Below are 17,421 nucleotides of genomic sequence, written 5' to 3'. Positions count from 1 at the left end.
CTACCTCAATTTGTGAAATGATATTGAAGTGGATGAAAAAGGAGAATGGATAGATTGATGCAAAAGGATTAAACAAGCCCACTCAGAATAAATGAGTATTTCTGAAAAATCACCAGCAGTTTCTCATTTAAACAAGTAATGTAATAAAGTTAAAAAGCACCTCAGTCTCTCTGATGCAATAAATTCAACACGACTTTGATTGGGAATGCAGCATAGGAAATCTAATTAGTTTATTATACCACAGTAAAGCTTTACTATGTATAATTAATTCTTCATCAAATTAAGGAAAAATGACAGGCACACTCAAATAAAATAAAATGACTACAGAGTGTAATCGAGACATTTTCATGAACATTACAGTGATGGCAGTGGTGAGTGGAAAAGAAGCACACAATGTTACAATAAATTACTACAAACTGTAAATGGCACTTGGAAAATTGTATTAATTTTGAAAGAGAAGATCAAAAAGCAGAAAACTATTTTACTTGAGCGCTTCTGTTATAAAGCTCACACCCACGCGTTAGTGCACGCGCTCAGGTGGGGCTGACAATAGTACATGTTTTTGAAATAACAATTTTCTATTGATGGCTGGTGCATGAAATATCTCTCAACGCTCCAATTTCTGAGCGAATGTTCATCAGCAGGACAGAGAAGCTCCGTTTGGCTGATCATAATGAAAAGGGCTTACACAGCATATGAATATTTGAAGGAGTTGGGTGGTGACTTGGGAGACACATTTGCCCACGGCACTCCTATTGGTTTATTGGTGACGTGATGACACGGAGGAGTTGGTCTTAACACTTTATAAAGCTTCTCTGTCCGCGGCGAGCCACTCTTTTAAAGACCACTGTTGCTGAAACTTCTCACTCTCACTCACGCACTGGAAGCAGGAGAGACACCTACACATCACTGTTCATCATGAGCGAGGTAGGACTATTTTATGTTTTCAAAAAGAAGCGTCGGGATTAACCCAATTACGCACGATCCGTGCGCTAATGCGCAGAGTAAAGCATCACAAATGAGATATTTAACATCCCGGCGTACTGCTGTTGTAGACGGATTTTTCATAACTGATGAGATTTCTCATCCCACATTTACTGTTTCAGTTCGGACACGATTTATTACAGCGTGTCAGATGCTACACAGCTGCACTGTCAAAGTGTGCCGAGCAGCATCAGCGTAGGAAACACCAGGACGCATCAGTGTGCTGTGGGCTATTCCCTCTAAAGTCACAGTTGATTTACGATAGATAACCGCTTTTCTTTTCCACTATGATAGGTCAGACCTGCTTCACTCTCAGTCATAATTTCAACAATATTTTTGCATGATTTTAGAACATTATATATATGAACCGGCTAGGAAGAGAAATGTTGGCAGGAGCTTCAACTCCTTGAATAAAAGAGAAGCGTTGCAAAACCAAAAAAAGAGAAGTCTATCATACTCGGGAAGAGAGAGAAAACCTGGTGAAATGTTTTGCAGGGGATTTATTTTATTTTACATGTATGCATTGTGTTTGTTAATCCAGTGGTACTATGTGTGGAAGTACGCTCAGGTGATTGTAATAACTGTTAACTGTGGATTTATTTATTTATTTATTATCTCCAAGCATAAATAACCCAGCTGTCCTGGGCATGAGAGATCTATCACCACAGGGGGGATTACAGCTTGCAATGGAAACTGCTGTAAGGTTTTACCACAGCTCAATTCCCCCTTGATTCCATACAGTCACAGATGTTCAAGCTCCATTCATTTGAAAGTGGGGGGAGGATTGTATTAATAGCTCTTTTTTAAAAATGGAGATAGTTTTTTATTCTGCACAAACTAAAGTTCATTACTGGGAGCCCTTGGAGTATCCTACTAATGTCAGTATAAGCATTTTCACTTTAGGTAGTTCTGCTGCTAATTGAGAAATATAATGCATGTACTGAGGGACATTACGCAACATTATGGCATGCCGTGATGTTTATCTGTATTTTCATGACAGGGTCAGTTGAGTGGTACTGTCATACCTTCATCCCAGGGACACCTAGTTGTCAGTGTTTGAAATATTCCGACCCGTCAGCAGCAAACGCTTTCTGCTCAACACAGCAAGAAAGGGAACAACTCGCTTCCAGTTCCTCCGTCTATACAATCCGTAAATTACAATTCAACTCATATCCAATCTCTGCTATGATATAGATTTAATTAAAAAAATATATTTTCAGGCAAATAACTTCAATTTCATGCATTTTTGAGACAATCTTGTAGCTGAATTTGCTCATTGCTGTTGCTGCTCATCCTTGCCATGCCTGATAAGAAGAGAGATTGAAGAAGGATGATTGCGCTTCTTCTGTGAAATTCTGCTGTGACAGTTTATAACTCAAGCAAGTTGGAGTGTATTCAGCTGCACATTAGTAGAATAACCAGCACAGCCAAGAGTAACTTACTGTAGGGACATTTGAGTGTAGTTGGAGTTGCGGGAGTAGTTTTGTCTGTGTGTGTGAATGTGCAGATGTATATTTGCTTTTGTGCCTGCATGCATATTTGTGTTTGTGTGTCCCTGTGCATGTGATTCATTTGGGAAAAAAATAAATGCATGCACAAACTTGGCAGTCTGAAATGCTAAAAGTCATTTGGCTCCACAGTGTTTAACAGAAGCAGTGGGTAATCCTCCTCAGACCTGGCACTTCAAATTCAGAGATAACCAGGTGAAAAAAATGCGCAAACGCACCAACAGCAGGTTTCAGGTAGACGCCAGTGCTACCTGAGTGCAATCCTGTCGTCTAGTGGGTACGCAGTCTGTCATTACCTCAAATGGATGGGTCGCACATCACCGTACTTCCCTGGAAGCTGTTTATAACAAGTCATTCACTGGCTGCCTAAATAAAAGATGAATACTAGGGTGCACACACACAGCCACACAACAGGAGCTATAACAGCTTTTGAATAATTGAATCCTTTTCCCAGCAGCAAAATCACCTGAGCCTTTTGTTTGGTAATAATGAACAGTGTAAAGATAAGCTGCCATCTCCTGTTGATTAAAGGAGGTGTAATTTATAGGGAGAACATGACCCTGTTGCAAAATGGAACAAGGAGGAAGAGGAGGCAGTGGACGGGATGTGAAATGATTTTTTTTTTTGCTTAGTTGAAATGTTTATGTCAATTTCTGTGCAGAGTTCTCAATCAAAGTCATGAACGTATTCAATCTCCAAACTTGATCTGAAGCCAGTAACTGAAGCAAAGCAGCTCAGCATGTTCTAGATGGATGAGTCTCGCAGTGGTCAGCACTGCAGCGTTCTCCTTTCCTCCCACCAGACTCTCTGCCCTTGTTTACTCCACCTACCACCTTCTCCCCTCATCTACACATAAATGCTCAGAAACAAGTGTAATGCTCTAAGGTAATACATAGCTTCACCCCAACATCTTACATTTTTACTTTTCTTTGTCTCTTGGCAATGAACTAGCCCAAACAACTTAGGAAAAAAAGTTTTCTAACGGAACAAGTCCCTCAAGCTTCTGTCAGTGTGTGCCTGTCAAAGAGGAATGAACAAGCCAAGAAGTGAGACTGAAAAACTGTCATGTGCCCCTGATGGTAGAAAGTACCTGACTCTTACACTTTAATACTTTCCTTTTTTGACACAACGTAGAGGTTAAGCTACTGACATGGTTACATACCATCATGACACTGTCCCGCTGTAGTGTAATGCAGCTATAATTAATGATTTTAATCATACCTGTGCTTTTCCTGACATGACTTGTTAAACTATATATATATAACTAAAGCAACAACTGATGTCAAACCCAAAGAAAACCATAAAGAAACTTCAACCATTTTCCACAAAACTGCAAGGAGACACCCACAAAATGTTATCTTTTGCTGTAGGTGGACACAGTGGTTCTATAACTTTGCAATGAAGACGCAGCTGAGAGTTACAGAACATTTCATGGAACATTTTCCAAGGATGCTTGAACTCATCTTGACTCACGGGTATTTTCAGACTATAAAATTGCACACTGCTGTTGAATTCTTGCAGTCACTGACTCATAACTAAGCCGTCTTCAAGCCAAAACAACTCATAGAGCAATCTTTAGCTTCCATAGCTTCCTACAAGACTTAGTTTTTTCTGTCACTGTCACATCAACCCTGTCAGTGCTGGTGAGTGCAGGAGAAGCAGCACTCATTTCAGACTCTGAAGACGGCATCCAAATGAAGTCAAAGATATTCTTAGATTTTATTGGCACCTCCCATCCATATTCCGTTCTGTGCTAATTAACATCAAAGCAGCGTTGCTGTACACTGCTGTAACTTTACATACCAACACAGATAGAAAGTACATATGTAATTGTATATATGTCCAGGCATTTCCATTTTTGCCTTTGAATTTGGAAATTGATGAGAACTTTTTTTCCCCACCATTCGTTTTTATGGCATGCAACATTTGGAATGGACAGAAATGCTAATTAGCTTGATTAGAGCTTAGCATAAACTTGATTGGCTGCCAGATCGTTACTGCAAGTACCAACTTCTCTGGAGATTTAGAGTCGCCAATGATATATAAAAAAGAGCTATTGGTTATGTGGATGACTGTAGTGAGAAATCATCAGTATTCAGGCTACTCTGAATTAGCTCTGCTTTACTTTGAACTCAACAGCCCATAGACAGGAAACATAAATATGACAGAGAAAGCTGTTTAATCCACTTTAAGCAGAGACTGAAATTTCTCTAAGTACTTGGACTAAAATAACCCTGACCAGTGAAATAACGATGAGGTCATCACATTAATTCTCTGCACAAATGAGGCAAAGCTGAATTGCTTCACACTTTTCAGGAGACTTTTGCTTATTTTGCAAAACACACACATACTGAACTGCCACAAATGTCATAGTTACTGGAGGTATGTAGGCATCAACTGAACACATTTAATTGTATCTGACAACTGGCCAATCATCTTTAAAACAGTGACAGTTCACCCTCCAGTTGTCTTCTGTAATGTAGGACTGACATCTTCACACATCCTCACCCTCCCAGCCCTCAAATTGGCTGCTATTCATGAGGCCCTTACGGTAGCACTGAGCTTTAGGTAGGAACTACAACTTAAATTGTTGTAAATCCACTGTGTTAATGTCTCTGTACAAAATTATATATATATTTTTGCTGCAGTTTGATGCATTATTTAAATGAAAAGAAGTGGGAGTGATGACATCCATTTTCATTTGTAATCATGATAATGAATCTAGGGCGGGTTCGATCTGTTGGTCCTCTCAACACCTTTCATCTCAGGATTCAAGCATTTCTTCTCTATCCAATTTAAAAACTGACATCAGCAAGTTTCTCATGATTACCATGACGTTGCTTAATCCACAAAATACACCCTGTATCTGAGGGGAGGAATCTGCATTGATGCTTTGCAAAAGCCAAAAGTCCTGTCCTCATCTCTCCAGATTGTTAAAGCTACAACACAAACTGGTCTGCTGCTACAATCACATATCAAGCAGCTTTAAAGCATGTTCTGCAGGATTAGAGGACTTTTGTGGATTGTGTAGATCTGTTGTGTTGCGGCCTCCGACATTATCGGCCAGATTCTCATTCACTATAAAATGGGCAGATGGATCACACTTGGAGAGATTGGCTTGGCTTTTTAAAAGCTCTAAAATGCAAACTTGCAGAAACACGCCGTCAGTTGTGATTTATTGCTGTCAGTCTGTCACATCACTCTGTTACTGCTGTTGTAATGGACTGCAGTGACTGACTGCAGTAAAATCATTTTTATAGTGTTATGCCTCTACAGATGTTTGTCCCTTACAAGTAGCTTTAATATGGACAGTTACACCTGTAATTTGGTCCAGAATAAAGTATCTCAACAACTATTGTCCAGTTCTTGGTCTAAAAATCATTTGTTTTTAAATAATGACATTCTCATCAGCCTCAGTTGCAATTTGTGTTTAGCAGAAATCCCAACCTGCAGAAAGTCATTTCAGGGAGGTCCATTCAGGGGGGGGGGGGTTACACTAGGTGTTGGTCGGGCGGGGCGATCACACGCGGTAACACAGAGCTTTAAGGACCCTTCGCTTTCACACTGGCTGCATTTATAGTCACAGAATCACATACACACACACGCATCTTCTAATGTGAGCATTTAGCAAAAAGCGCAGCTATGCCTGTAAGCTCTTACACATTTTTAGAAGATACTGCATGCGAAAAACTGAAAACTTTTAGCCAAAAACCGCATGGGATTAGCCTAAAGCTGCCATGACTGTAAAGGAGAGACTGGTGGATACCCATAGAACCCATTTACATTCAGATATCTTGAGGTGAGAGGTCAAGGGACTCCTTTGAAAATGGCCATGCCAGTTTTTCCCGGACCAAAATTTAGCTTTAACTAAGGGAAGCGTCCTTCCCTTCCTGACAAGCTAGCAGGACATGGTTGGTACCAATAGATGCCTTAGGCTGTCTAGTTTCATGTGATACCAGTATCGCTATTCTATCTTTAAAACTTCTTCCCAAAAGAATTATACAACAATCTACAGTAGTGCCATTAATGTATTTATTGTCTTCATATTGATTCATATCACATTTATTTTCCTGTGTGAGTATAATCAACAAGTACTCTATCAACCGACGCAATCCTTATCAACAGCGAAGAAGATATGAATGGCAATTTACTCAACCGCAGGATCATAAATCACTTGTATTGGTGCTTAACACACCACAAAACTATTACACACTGGGGTGGTTAAGTGACTTGTATGAAAAAAAAGTTTTTGTAATGCATGTGTGCTTGGTGTCTTATTATTATGCAGTCGTAAATTCACCAGCTGTGTACGACCGATGGGCCCCTGTTCTTCGGTTGCATGAATTGTGTTTTGCAGAGGCAATACACGATGCAAAGTGAATCAATAAAGTAAATTGACATCTTTATTAAGCTTGTTGCTTTGGTGAAGTGCTTTAGAGGATGTTTACAAAGCTCTTTTCGTCCAGCGGCTGATAGATGAGCCTTCTTTAGATGAAACGGCAGCTGCTACAGATCTCTTTAAGCATCTGCTTTGCTGTGGATAGAAAATTGTGAAAATGTAAAATTAGAATTACATTAAATTAGTTATAAATTGAAAATGAATCAAATTTGTTATTCCTATCCTAACTCTAAACAGTCTGCCTAAACCTAACCAATCCAACCAACTAAGATCATTCAGAGGCAAAGTTGGGAAAGTCAAAATTTGGCATTGACATCTGCACATTTCCAAAAAAACGTATACTTATATTTAAATAAAGTAATATATTAACAGTTACATGACTAAAATTACAGTAGCTTTTACTCATGCATACCCATTATCCCTTGTGGGCCAATAAAGATACTTGAAGGCCAAACACACGTCAGGATGGTGAACATTACATCATTTCCTCAGCCTCAAATCTGAGGGGAAACCAATCATTGCTGGTTGGCACATCACTACCAGTGATACTGCGCAATGCAGATAGATTTATGTGGTGGTGATAGGCTTAATCAGCGTTTTGTGAACTCATTTGGCAAAGGCTTAAATCTAATGGACATTAATTTACGGTGTATGTAAAAGTTCCACACTTCAGCTCTAAGCGACGTCAGCAATAGTGCATAATGCGTGCATGATTCAGTCATTCACCTCATAAAATGAGTGCACGGGGAAGGGCTGAATTAGTGGAGCGACATTCCTGCTGCACGCTGCAAATTTACCTCCCACAAAATCATTACAGCATCACACTCCACAGATTTGAAGCTGGAAATAGCACATTGGGGACTGCAGGGGTCTGCAGGCCAATCTAATTAGTAAGAAGGTTGCAGAAGCAGTTTGTGACTGCAGGGTCTCTTGTTTGAATATCTGAACAAATGAAAAAATCTTGGCAGATGCAAATATGTAACCTGTTTTAGTTGGTAAAACCTCAATTGCAATCAGTGAATTTGTTTTTGAAAATATATAAAAGGCTGTGTTATCTGTCCTATCTGGTAAATACCTATTAATACAATTGTTAAACTTTACCTTTTTTAAATGTTTTACTGCATTTGGACTGTAATCACTGGGTTTCATATGGTAGAAGAAGTGAGAACAAGACATTAGGGCACAATATTCAAATGTGAATCTCAGTGTCAGATCATACTTAGTGTACATGTTCAAGAAGAAGAATGAGAGTAAAATGGCTCCTAAATATGATTAAATTTGACAGCAGAGATGTAGAGCTTAATTATGAAATGTTCTTGTACTTTTGAGGCTTAAGTCATAAAGAGAATTTTCTCAGATTGACTGACAACCACAGCCAGACATGTTTTGGGTAGAACAGATGGTATGATGAAATATATGAAGTGGGATTTAGCAAGCAGTGATTTTGAAGCTTCACTAAAGTTATATCCAGTTTGATTTTGGATATTGTGTTAGTGTGTTATATTTTAAATAACTGATCAGGCAGACAGCGATTCTGGCTGACATTATCTTCTGCAGGTAACATTGTTCTTAAGCAGCACTTCAGTGTCAAATCAGCAACTTATATCAGACTTCATGGAAGATTTTGAACATTTTACTTGGCAGATTTTGGTGCTTAATGTGCGGTTTCTTTCCTCTCTGATTATTACAAGCTGTGGACCATAGAAAAAACTGCGGCAGTAAGAACATTTATCATTATTCTGTATAAAGGACATGAAATAGATCATCTGCCTTTTCTTTAAATTTCTTTTACCTTGACTATTCTGACACCAATTTACCTCAAAACTTTTGTTGAGATAGAGAATTTAGTATAAAATAAGTAATAGGTAGTAGGCTTGACTACATATAGAGACTGATGTCAAGGGTGCAACAACTGCACCAGTTTCCTCCAGCACTCTGCTGGACCAGTTAAGGTGCCAATGCTGGAGTTTTATTCCTGGTGTTCTTTTCTCATCATGGATTAAATGGAGCCAAACGTGTGCTCCCATTTCTGATGGAGCTCAAGTGTAAAAGAAAACCTCTCAAAGGTGCTCAAAGTTAACAGTTTGGATCATAGAGTGACAAAGAGGAGACAAACTGGCAGAGATTTACGGAAGTTGGTGCTGAGGTGAAACATGGGTTTTCTTGACAAGAAGACATAAATTATGAGCTGTCACTCAGCATCTTAGCACAATTAATTTAAGACTGACCTGACTCTTAAATATCCAGTATATCAATATGACGATCCATATGATGATGGTTATTTTCTTGGACAAAAACAGAGTTCCTAGCTCGTTCCTAATAAAAACTTAAGAAAAACGGTGAAGTAAAGTGCACAAGATCAGTTATTAGACGAACTTAGTCACTCAAACTGTGTCTTTGGACTGGTGGTAGCTCACTAAACACAAAATAGATCTGAGTAAGTATCAGATGGAATCAATTAAACTCTGTTTCTATATAAATTCTGCAGCACTCTCATGTCCTGTAGGTCTTTTCTATCACTGTCTTTTCTCAAAGCGACTCTGTCACAAACCCCTCTCGACTGAGCAGGCAAAAGCCGGAAGCCAACACATGCCCTCTGCAGATGTCACTAGAAATTCATTGCAGCCTTTGAGGAATTGTTTTATAAGCCATTGCCTCACAGCCACATTTAAACATGAGGGAGTGCATTTGCAGGCAAAGCATATTGCATAGTTTGATTAGTTTGATTTATAAGTCCGAAGAAGGAAAAGGTGCGGATCAACCCTTTAAACTGTGCTCATGATCCTGAGTCTACAGTTCCTGCTCTCACAGGAAGACCGACAACTCATTTGTCCTTTTTCTTATTCATAGAGACGAAGTAGTGGTTTGGCCTTATGTTCTTTCTGCTTGAATTGTCCGTGGCCTACTTCTGCTTTTTTAAATTCTTAATGGCCATTGAGTGTGGCAGGGATCTCTTGGACTGTGCAAGCTGCCAACTCTTAAAATAACCCCAGAAACAAATGACAAGATTATTAAATTATTTTCCTAATTCTTTACCCTTCACTGTCACCCACCGTTCTACCGTAATTACTAAGTTATACAATATGAACTTGAGTGGTGTTGAGGAACCCACAAAGCGAAGGATGTATTCGTTGAATGGTATCCAAGCTGAACATTATCACATAAAATACCTAGCTATCTTTTCCCTGGGAAATTGTGATGTAGTTTTCTGTCCGACAGTCTCTGGTGGGACAGCACAAGCCGAGGACAGATTCATCATTCCTCATAATTAGGGTCTTAATTTGAACACCTTGCTCTTTTCAGTTCATTGCCAAAGCTGCTCTCCTGCTGCCTGGCCCACAAACCAGACAGGAGCGTTATCTGGGTCGCCTGGTTATGTAGTGAGCACTCGTTGGGTCACGTGGGTCCCCTCACAGATGATGGGCGCTTGGCACTGGATGGGGAGCAACAGAGTCGCCAGCCAACAGCCTGGCCCCCCCCCCCTCTAAACAAGTCTGCCTCTCTGGGTCTCAGCTCTCAAGCCCAAAATGGTCGGTGATGCTGAGCCAGATGAAGAATATGAAGCCAAAACATCAATCATCACATTATGCCAGCCGTGCTTATGAATCAGCTATCATAGATTAACAAACTAAGAAGCTTTCGGGATCATCAATATTGATTTTCTCATTCTCATCTGCTGCTACTAGTGAGATGCTTCAGTTTCATGCACCAGAGATAAGCTTGAAGACTACAAGAAACTGGCATCATAAAACATCTTCAGCTTTCAGCTTTTTGCAGGAGGAAGAAGAACCAGTGCAGGATGTAAATGGGGTCAATGATTTAGAAGGAGTAGGTGTTGATATCAGAAATAATAAATATGCAGTTGACACAACAATTTCAACTCCGTATCCATTTAACTTTCAACTGTATGACATGGTCTCCACCGGCAGATACAATTTCCTCAGTTTATTGAGAAATTATTGTGAGCACCACCAGGATTTCTTGTCGATGTTGCCCTAAAAGTTTCACAACAGGATCTCCACCTTTGGAAAACAGTAGTAGACAAAACTGCTGAGAGATGTTCAACAGCCCCAGAACAACAGAGTAAATGGACCTTCATTTGAAACTATACTAGAAATGCATTGAATTTGAGAAATGCATGCAACCGTCTGCTGGCTGTAGCCTCATATCTACACTATTGCACAGATGTGAGTGGTATCCATCTTTTCAACTAACTAAGTAACTCACTCACTCACTCACTCACTCACTCACTCACTCACTCACTCACTCACTCACTCACTCACTCATTCACTCACTAAGCACATTTCCAAAAATGTATTCCGGAACTCTTGTCTGTTGAGTCCTCATTTAACTATTTTTTTATGTTCCTGTACAAAGGAAACTTTTAGTAAACACAAGTGTTTTTATTGCTATTTATGTAAAAACTGGATCCTCACACTCACTACATGATAAAATATTACTTTAACTTGCTGCACAGCTTCTGTAAATCAGCTGGCTGATTGAATCAAACACCAGACTGATCACAGGGATCTCCCTCATAGATTTACTGGCCTGCTGGTTAGTTTGTTGCCCCTTTCATCCCTGCAACATGCTCTGTGGCAGCACGCTTCAAAATCCCAAAGTGAGCAAACCAATCCCCAGAGACATGCGACACCCACACTAATGAAAGAAACGCTGAAAAATGTAATCTCGCCAATTTCAAGCCTCATTAAGTTGTGTTACAGATGAGAGTTTGAAAAAATAATTTGAAGAGGAGCTGTAATGTGTTTTATCCCCTCCCTGCTTCTCTTTCCCCCTCTCATCTCTCCTTTCAGAAGAAACTGTTGTAAATTAAAGTATTTTTTTAACCACAGCACCAGCTGTATTAAGATGAAAACAAATGATTTTCTTTCTATAGAGGTCATTTGTTGTGTTATGATTTCAGGCTTTTCTGGGCCATGAAGGCATTAGTATTTCTTGGCTGTGTCGACTGCATTATATGAGCTTAGGGTTTTACTGCTGCATTGCAAAAATCCCCCAAAATAATGTTAGATTAAAAAAAAAAAAAAAAAACAACAAAAGAAGTTTGCGTGAGTCAGTGTGATAGTTTTGATCCGAGCTTTTCCAGGGACGGCTCCTTGGTAGCATGACAGCTGGCCTGCTTTTGCTTAGGCTCATAATTTTACCAAAAGCCCTCCTCAGCCTGAACCTCAGAGGAATAAGAAGAAGGCAAAACAACTGCATATCTCACACACTGACAGGCGTGTGCATCGTGTGGAGGTGGCTTGACAACGGCTGCTGTTGTATGTATGAGACAGAGACCAGAAGAGTAGGTTTGCTTTGCAAAAATTCAGTTAATATGAAAAAACGTGTGTGTCTGTGTGTGTTCGTGTGAAGGTGAGGAGGGAATCATCTTCAGCGTCAGGGGCTGACAACTGTTCACTTCAGCAGAGTGCCACCTCAGTAGTCCTGGCTGCCACTGAGGAAATGGGAAGTGTGCAGCTGAGTTTCTGTGCCTTATGGTTCATGAGGAGGGGTGTGCCAGCACCCAACAGCTGATGATTATGACAAACAAATCAGCAACCCATCCCCCGACTGACTCGCTCTACCTGTCCTTAAGGCTCCTCTGAGGAGTAAAGCCATCGCCACACTTGACCTGTAGATAGTAAACGATACTGCCACCATCTCAGTGTCATACCTGTGCTCAGCATGGGGATTAACAGGATTCCTGTGTTGAAAAATTGCATTATTAGCGAGTATATTCCCCAAACAGACTGTGCATTTTAGCATAGCAACTGCTGTTGATTGGCTTAATACGAAATTAAAAATCTGGCTTAATGTATGATTAAATATTGGGCCGCCATTTTCACAATGCCAGAGACTGCAGAGGTGGGTTTTAGCTAAGTGCCATGGGTGTATATCTTGACTAGCAGTTTAGATCCATTTAAACCTCAACTCATGCCTCTTTGTTTCTTGCAAATAGCTTTCTTTCTCTTCTAATTACTGTGGTCAAACTACTGTCACAGAAGAAAGGTCCCAGGGAAAGTCAGTAATTACGTTTCATGGTAATTACTGACCTTTGTGCACAACTGCAACAGCAAGAACCCACCCATTTCCTCCTCACTTTCAACAGACGCTGCCTGCCCAACAAAAGGAAAGAAAATCCAAAAATCTGCAGTGGGGAGTTATTGACCCAGCACTGATTTGGAAAAATTTCAGTATGCCCTGTAGCCGTTATGACAGTATGGTTTATGTAACTGCCAATAGAGCTCAAACAGATGAGTGGTCTGTAGCACACAGCTTTACACACACACAGACACACACATACTAAAAAAAACACACATAGTAAAGAGCATGCACAGACACACTCCCACTGCCTGTACAATGAGGATGAGCAGGCTGATTTCAGAAGAGCTGAAGAGGCAGGAGGAGAGGGAGGTTACAAGATCAAAAGGGAAACAGTGTTTCACCGTGAAGGCTTTCAGCGGAGAAGCATCCTCCGTACGCTCAACATCACCTTTCAGAGGCAGCAGCAGCAGCACAGTTACACGAATGATACGAACATGTCACTGTCATGGAAACAGGGAGGCATCTTGTTTCCCACCAACATGTATCCCTCTGAATCAGCGTGCTAAACTGTCAAGATGTTGCTATGCACCAGTGAGACTGAAGACATTTAATCAACACAAGGACTTGAAGAGTTAGAAAGCTTTTTCCAAGCCTTTCAATCCATTGAGCTCAGTTTTGATGATAATGTTTCATCATTTTTCTGACAACCAGTAAGAGTATATGTAAGATTTACACATATTAGATTTTTTTAGATATAAGATTTGCAGATTCGTCTGTCATTTACCGTACATCTTCAGGTATTACAGCAAGTAAAAAAGTCTACTATTGTTGACTCTATCAACGGTGCCCTAAGATTTTTTTCCATGAATGACTATTGATACCTTTGTGACAATCTGTGACATGGTAAATTAAAAGTGTTGCCTTGTAGAATTTATGGGCATGCAGGAACCACTCATATGAACAGATTTGTTCTTAAGAGGTACGAGCAGTTTATGAAGTTTAGGCAGTTAAGAAAGTTTATTGAATCCAACTTGGAGCAGTCGTACAAGCAAAGCTCACAGGACAAAGTGAGAGAATTTTAGGATATAAATACAAAAATGTTCTTCCTATATAAAGGTTTTTTTTTTTATTATTATTGTCATACTTCCCTGCCACATCTATCACTATACACCAATACATTTTTACATTCATTTTTCTTTGTAAATAAATGAACTATTCGTATTGGCTGTGGATCTGCTTAATTAGGACATAACAAGATAAAGATTAAATTTGAAAGTCCAGGCTTGATTCTTGGGTCTGCATGCATATTAAATTTCGACATCCATTGAAATTGAAATGGCTAGAAAATCTGGAGTTTAATGAGTTGCATTTTCGCTCGCATTCACTGCACAAGACATAAAAATGAAGTAGTTTGGAGATGGAAAATCACACAAATATCAGGTGCAACGCAGCAGCCGTCTCTAGCATCCTCCTCTGCAGGGCAGATAAGTGAGTTTGGCTCAGAGTGAGGAATATAAAGGCTTGCTCTCAGCAGAGTGAAAGGAGGTGGATGTTTTAAAGGATTCTCCCTCACCATCCCCCGACGAATGCCTAATCAGACATAAAAACATATTTACATTTCTCTGATGTGCAATGTGCTTACAGTATATGCACACTGGATCTTCTGTAATTCTGCTTGACTCCCCCTTAGTGTGTGTGCATGCCTATTTTCTTCCCTGTACGTGTGTGTGTGTGTGTGTGTGTGTGTGTGTGTGTGTGTGTGCACATTTGTGTGTTTATATTTTCCCCTTGAAGTATCCTAATTGAAAGCCTGGAGGCGCACATTTTGATGCAGCCTCTGTGGAATTTTCAGGGTTATGCTGCAGTACAGAACTGTTGGTGTGTGTGTGTGTTTCACATGCACACAAAAACACACACATGAAAACACTGTTTGTTGACCTTATGTCCCACCGAGTCTGTTAATGATTAATGAGAGGCCCACTATATATCTCTGTTCTCCATCTCCCTTGTCAACATCATGTAATCACAGTTTTTTCTCAACCTGATTGGTTTCTCATCTGTTTGCTTCTCTGTCTCACAGTGTGTGAAATCGTGTGTGTGCATGTATCCTGATGTGTTCACAGGTGTTCTGATTTGTTCACCAGTGTTAAAATGTGTGCGCGTGTGGGTTTTCATGTGCCTGTTTATCTGCGGAGTGAGGATAGCCCCTTTCCCCCTCAGTAATCTCACTCATCGAGCTGCTGTTATTGCAATTTACAGTTGGCGCAGCCCCAGAGCTGCTCAGCCGTAATGCTTCCTACTCTCCGCTGCCCTCAGGAGTGTTATAGCTCCTCACCAACTCTGCACAGAACTGAGCACTCTCGCCATAAACACAATTACCTCAAGCCACGACTTGCATTTACGCAAAGTTGTAATCTGTAAAACCCTACAGACTCCGTTCTGAGCGTAACATCGTGATTGTCATCGCTAAGCAGCTCCTACAGTGATGGAGTCTCAGAGGAGAGATTCAAAGGTTTCTAACGGTTCCACAGCTGTCATTTTCACTCCAACGTTATTGCTCATAGTGTTTTTATATGCGGGCTTATCTGCTGTAATGCTGAACAAAAATCTACAATCATTGGTTTTATGAAACATTTACGTGATTCTCAAGAGGCGTTCAGAACATGAACAAATTCAACACAATCAAAGTATATTGAATCTAAATTGTCAATGGCCGAAAACATTCACTTTTTGCTTTGGAGCTGTTCTCACCTATGACTTATGATTACCTTATTAACAGTGCTTAGGGCTACTGAATTAAACAAATCAATTTGAACTCCATGATTGACAGAAAAACTACAGTATGTTATAAATAACTATTATAAATAACAGTTAAGAAATTTCACAAATTTCAAACATTGTTCCAGCCTCTAAATTGTGAGAATTAGCTGTTTTTTAAAATGTCTTATGAGATAATAAACTAAACATCCTTAAGTTTTGTACTTTTAATTGGATAAAACAAGCAACGTCATAATGTGACGAAGAAATTGTTTGTTTTTTTCTGACATTTTTTCTGACAAATGACTATTCGAGGTTATGATGTGCAGGTTAATCAATAACCACAATCAACATTAGTTGAATTCCCATTCATTAGAATCCAAAACATTGCCTTAACAACACCCTGTGTGATCGCTTGCTGATGTTTGAAAGTGTTTTAACAGCTTGAAGTGCTTCAAAGTCACTATGAATCTTTGTACTGAACTCAGCAAAGAGATGAATCATTTCCACCTCTTGCCCACCAAACTAAATAAGGACAGACCTTACAGTCAGTCTTCTTTAAGATATAAGATTATCACTAAACAGCTGCTATTTAACAACACACTAGCATGACAGAACAGTGATTCAGGTATGAATGTTATCGTAACGTGATGACCTTTTGTCTTTAACAAATGGATCAAACTGATATTTCATGCTTTTGAAACGCACGGAGTGGTAAAATGATGCCAAACTACAGTATGTAGCCTTTGCAGTGGTTTGTGCTTGTGTAACATAATATTAATCGATGTTGCAACCATGCTGCAATGTTGCAACATTATATCTCCAAAAGCAACCATGAATAAATAACCATATGAGCTGTAGGGCAGTTTTGTTTGAAGAGAGGGCTTATATGGTGCCGTGCGGGCTGACCGGTCTCCTCTCGCTCACTCAGCTGCTGCTAGTTTTTGGAAGGCAGATTATCGTGTTGCGAAGGAGCAGCTTCAGTGGTTCCAGTGCAGGCACCAGTTCATTTCATGGCCATTACAAGAGGCTGATGGAGAGACTGAGCACTTCCCTTTGAACTTGGATTAGTAACAGCGAAGAACAAAACACTGCTCTTATCTGGCTCTGATATTTGTTTGGAGCTGCAGGGGGGCTTGAAGAGAGCTCAGCTGTGTGACTGTAATGTGAAACACCACAAAGCAATTTGATAAGTCGTTTCACTTCAGCTTCTTTTCTGACAGGCAAATGACAGGATAGCTCAGGTATCCTTATGATTTGCCTAACAGGTAAACATACACTGCACTGTTGCATGCATACATCTGTAAGTAGCGTCAATTAATGATTTTTTTATTTATTTATTTACAAAATTCAGAATTGCATCAAAGACCAGCCTCAAATTGGATGTGTCTTCCCAAAAGGCGCGGGTGTGTTGTGCTCTGAGCTCGTGAGGACACTTCAAACCCTTTCACCACCCATCCCTCTCCCCAGCATCAAAGCGCAGCACGCACTGTTTGAAATTCATTGAAAGCATTGGATTAATAATGCAGAAAGAGAAGCTCAGAAAAGAGGACACATAGTACGATGCCTTCTCGACTCCTCAGTTATTAAAGCATGGAAACCCTTCTGACATGACCAAATTGGAAACCTTTGAACGAGCGGGGAATAGCTGTGAAAAGGTTGTGGTGAAAGAAGCTGGAGCTAAATCCCCCAGGAGGCAGCCGGATGCACGTTACCTAAATGAAA

At 40.0% G+C, this 17,421-nt stretch overlaps 1 protein-coding gene across 2 annotated transcripts in view; it reads left to right on the top strand.

The window, feature by feature from the left end:
- LOC133979955 (calmodulin regulator protein PCP4-like) overlaps window positions 1-17,421 on the top strand; it is a 57,809-nt gene that overhangs the window by 22,505 nt on the left and 17,883 nt on the right. Inside the window, exon 1 of one of the 2 annotated variants that reach the window (XM_062418498.1) lies at window positions 767-927. The exons of the other annotated variant lie outside the window; for it this stretch is intronic. Coding sequence (XP_062274482.1) covers window positions 919-927 — 9 coding nt within the window. The 5' untranslated portion in view covers window positions 767-918. Of the gene's footprint in view, window positions 1-766; window positions 928-17,421 lie in introns of those variants that run through there. 2 annotated transcript variants of the gene reach the window in all.

The sequence above is a fragment of the Scomber scombrus genome, chromosome 5 (genome assembly GCF_963691925.1).
Source record: "Scomber scombrus chromosome 5, fScoSco1.1, whole genome shotgun sequence".
NCBI lineage: Eukaryota > Metazoa > Chordata > Actinopteri > Scombriformes > Scombridae > Scomber > Scomber scombrus.
The sequence above is the reverse complement of the archived record's forward strand: the minus strand, read 5'-3'. Positions and strand labels throughout refer to the sequence as shown.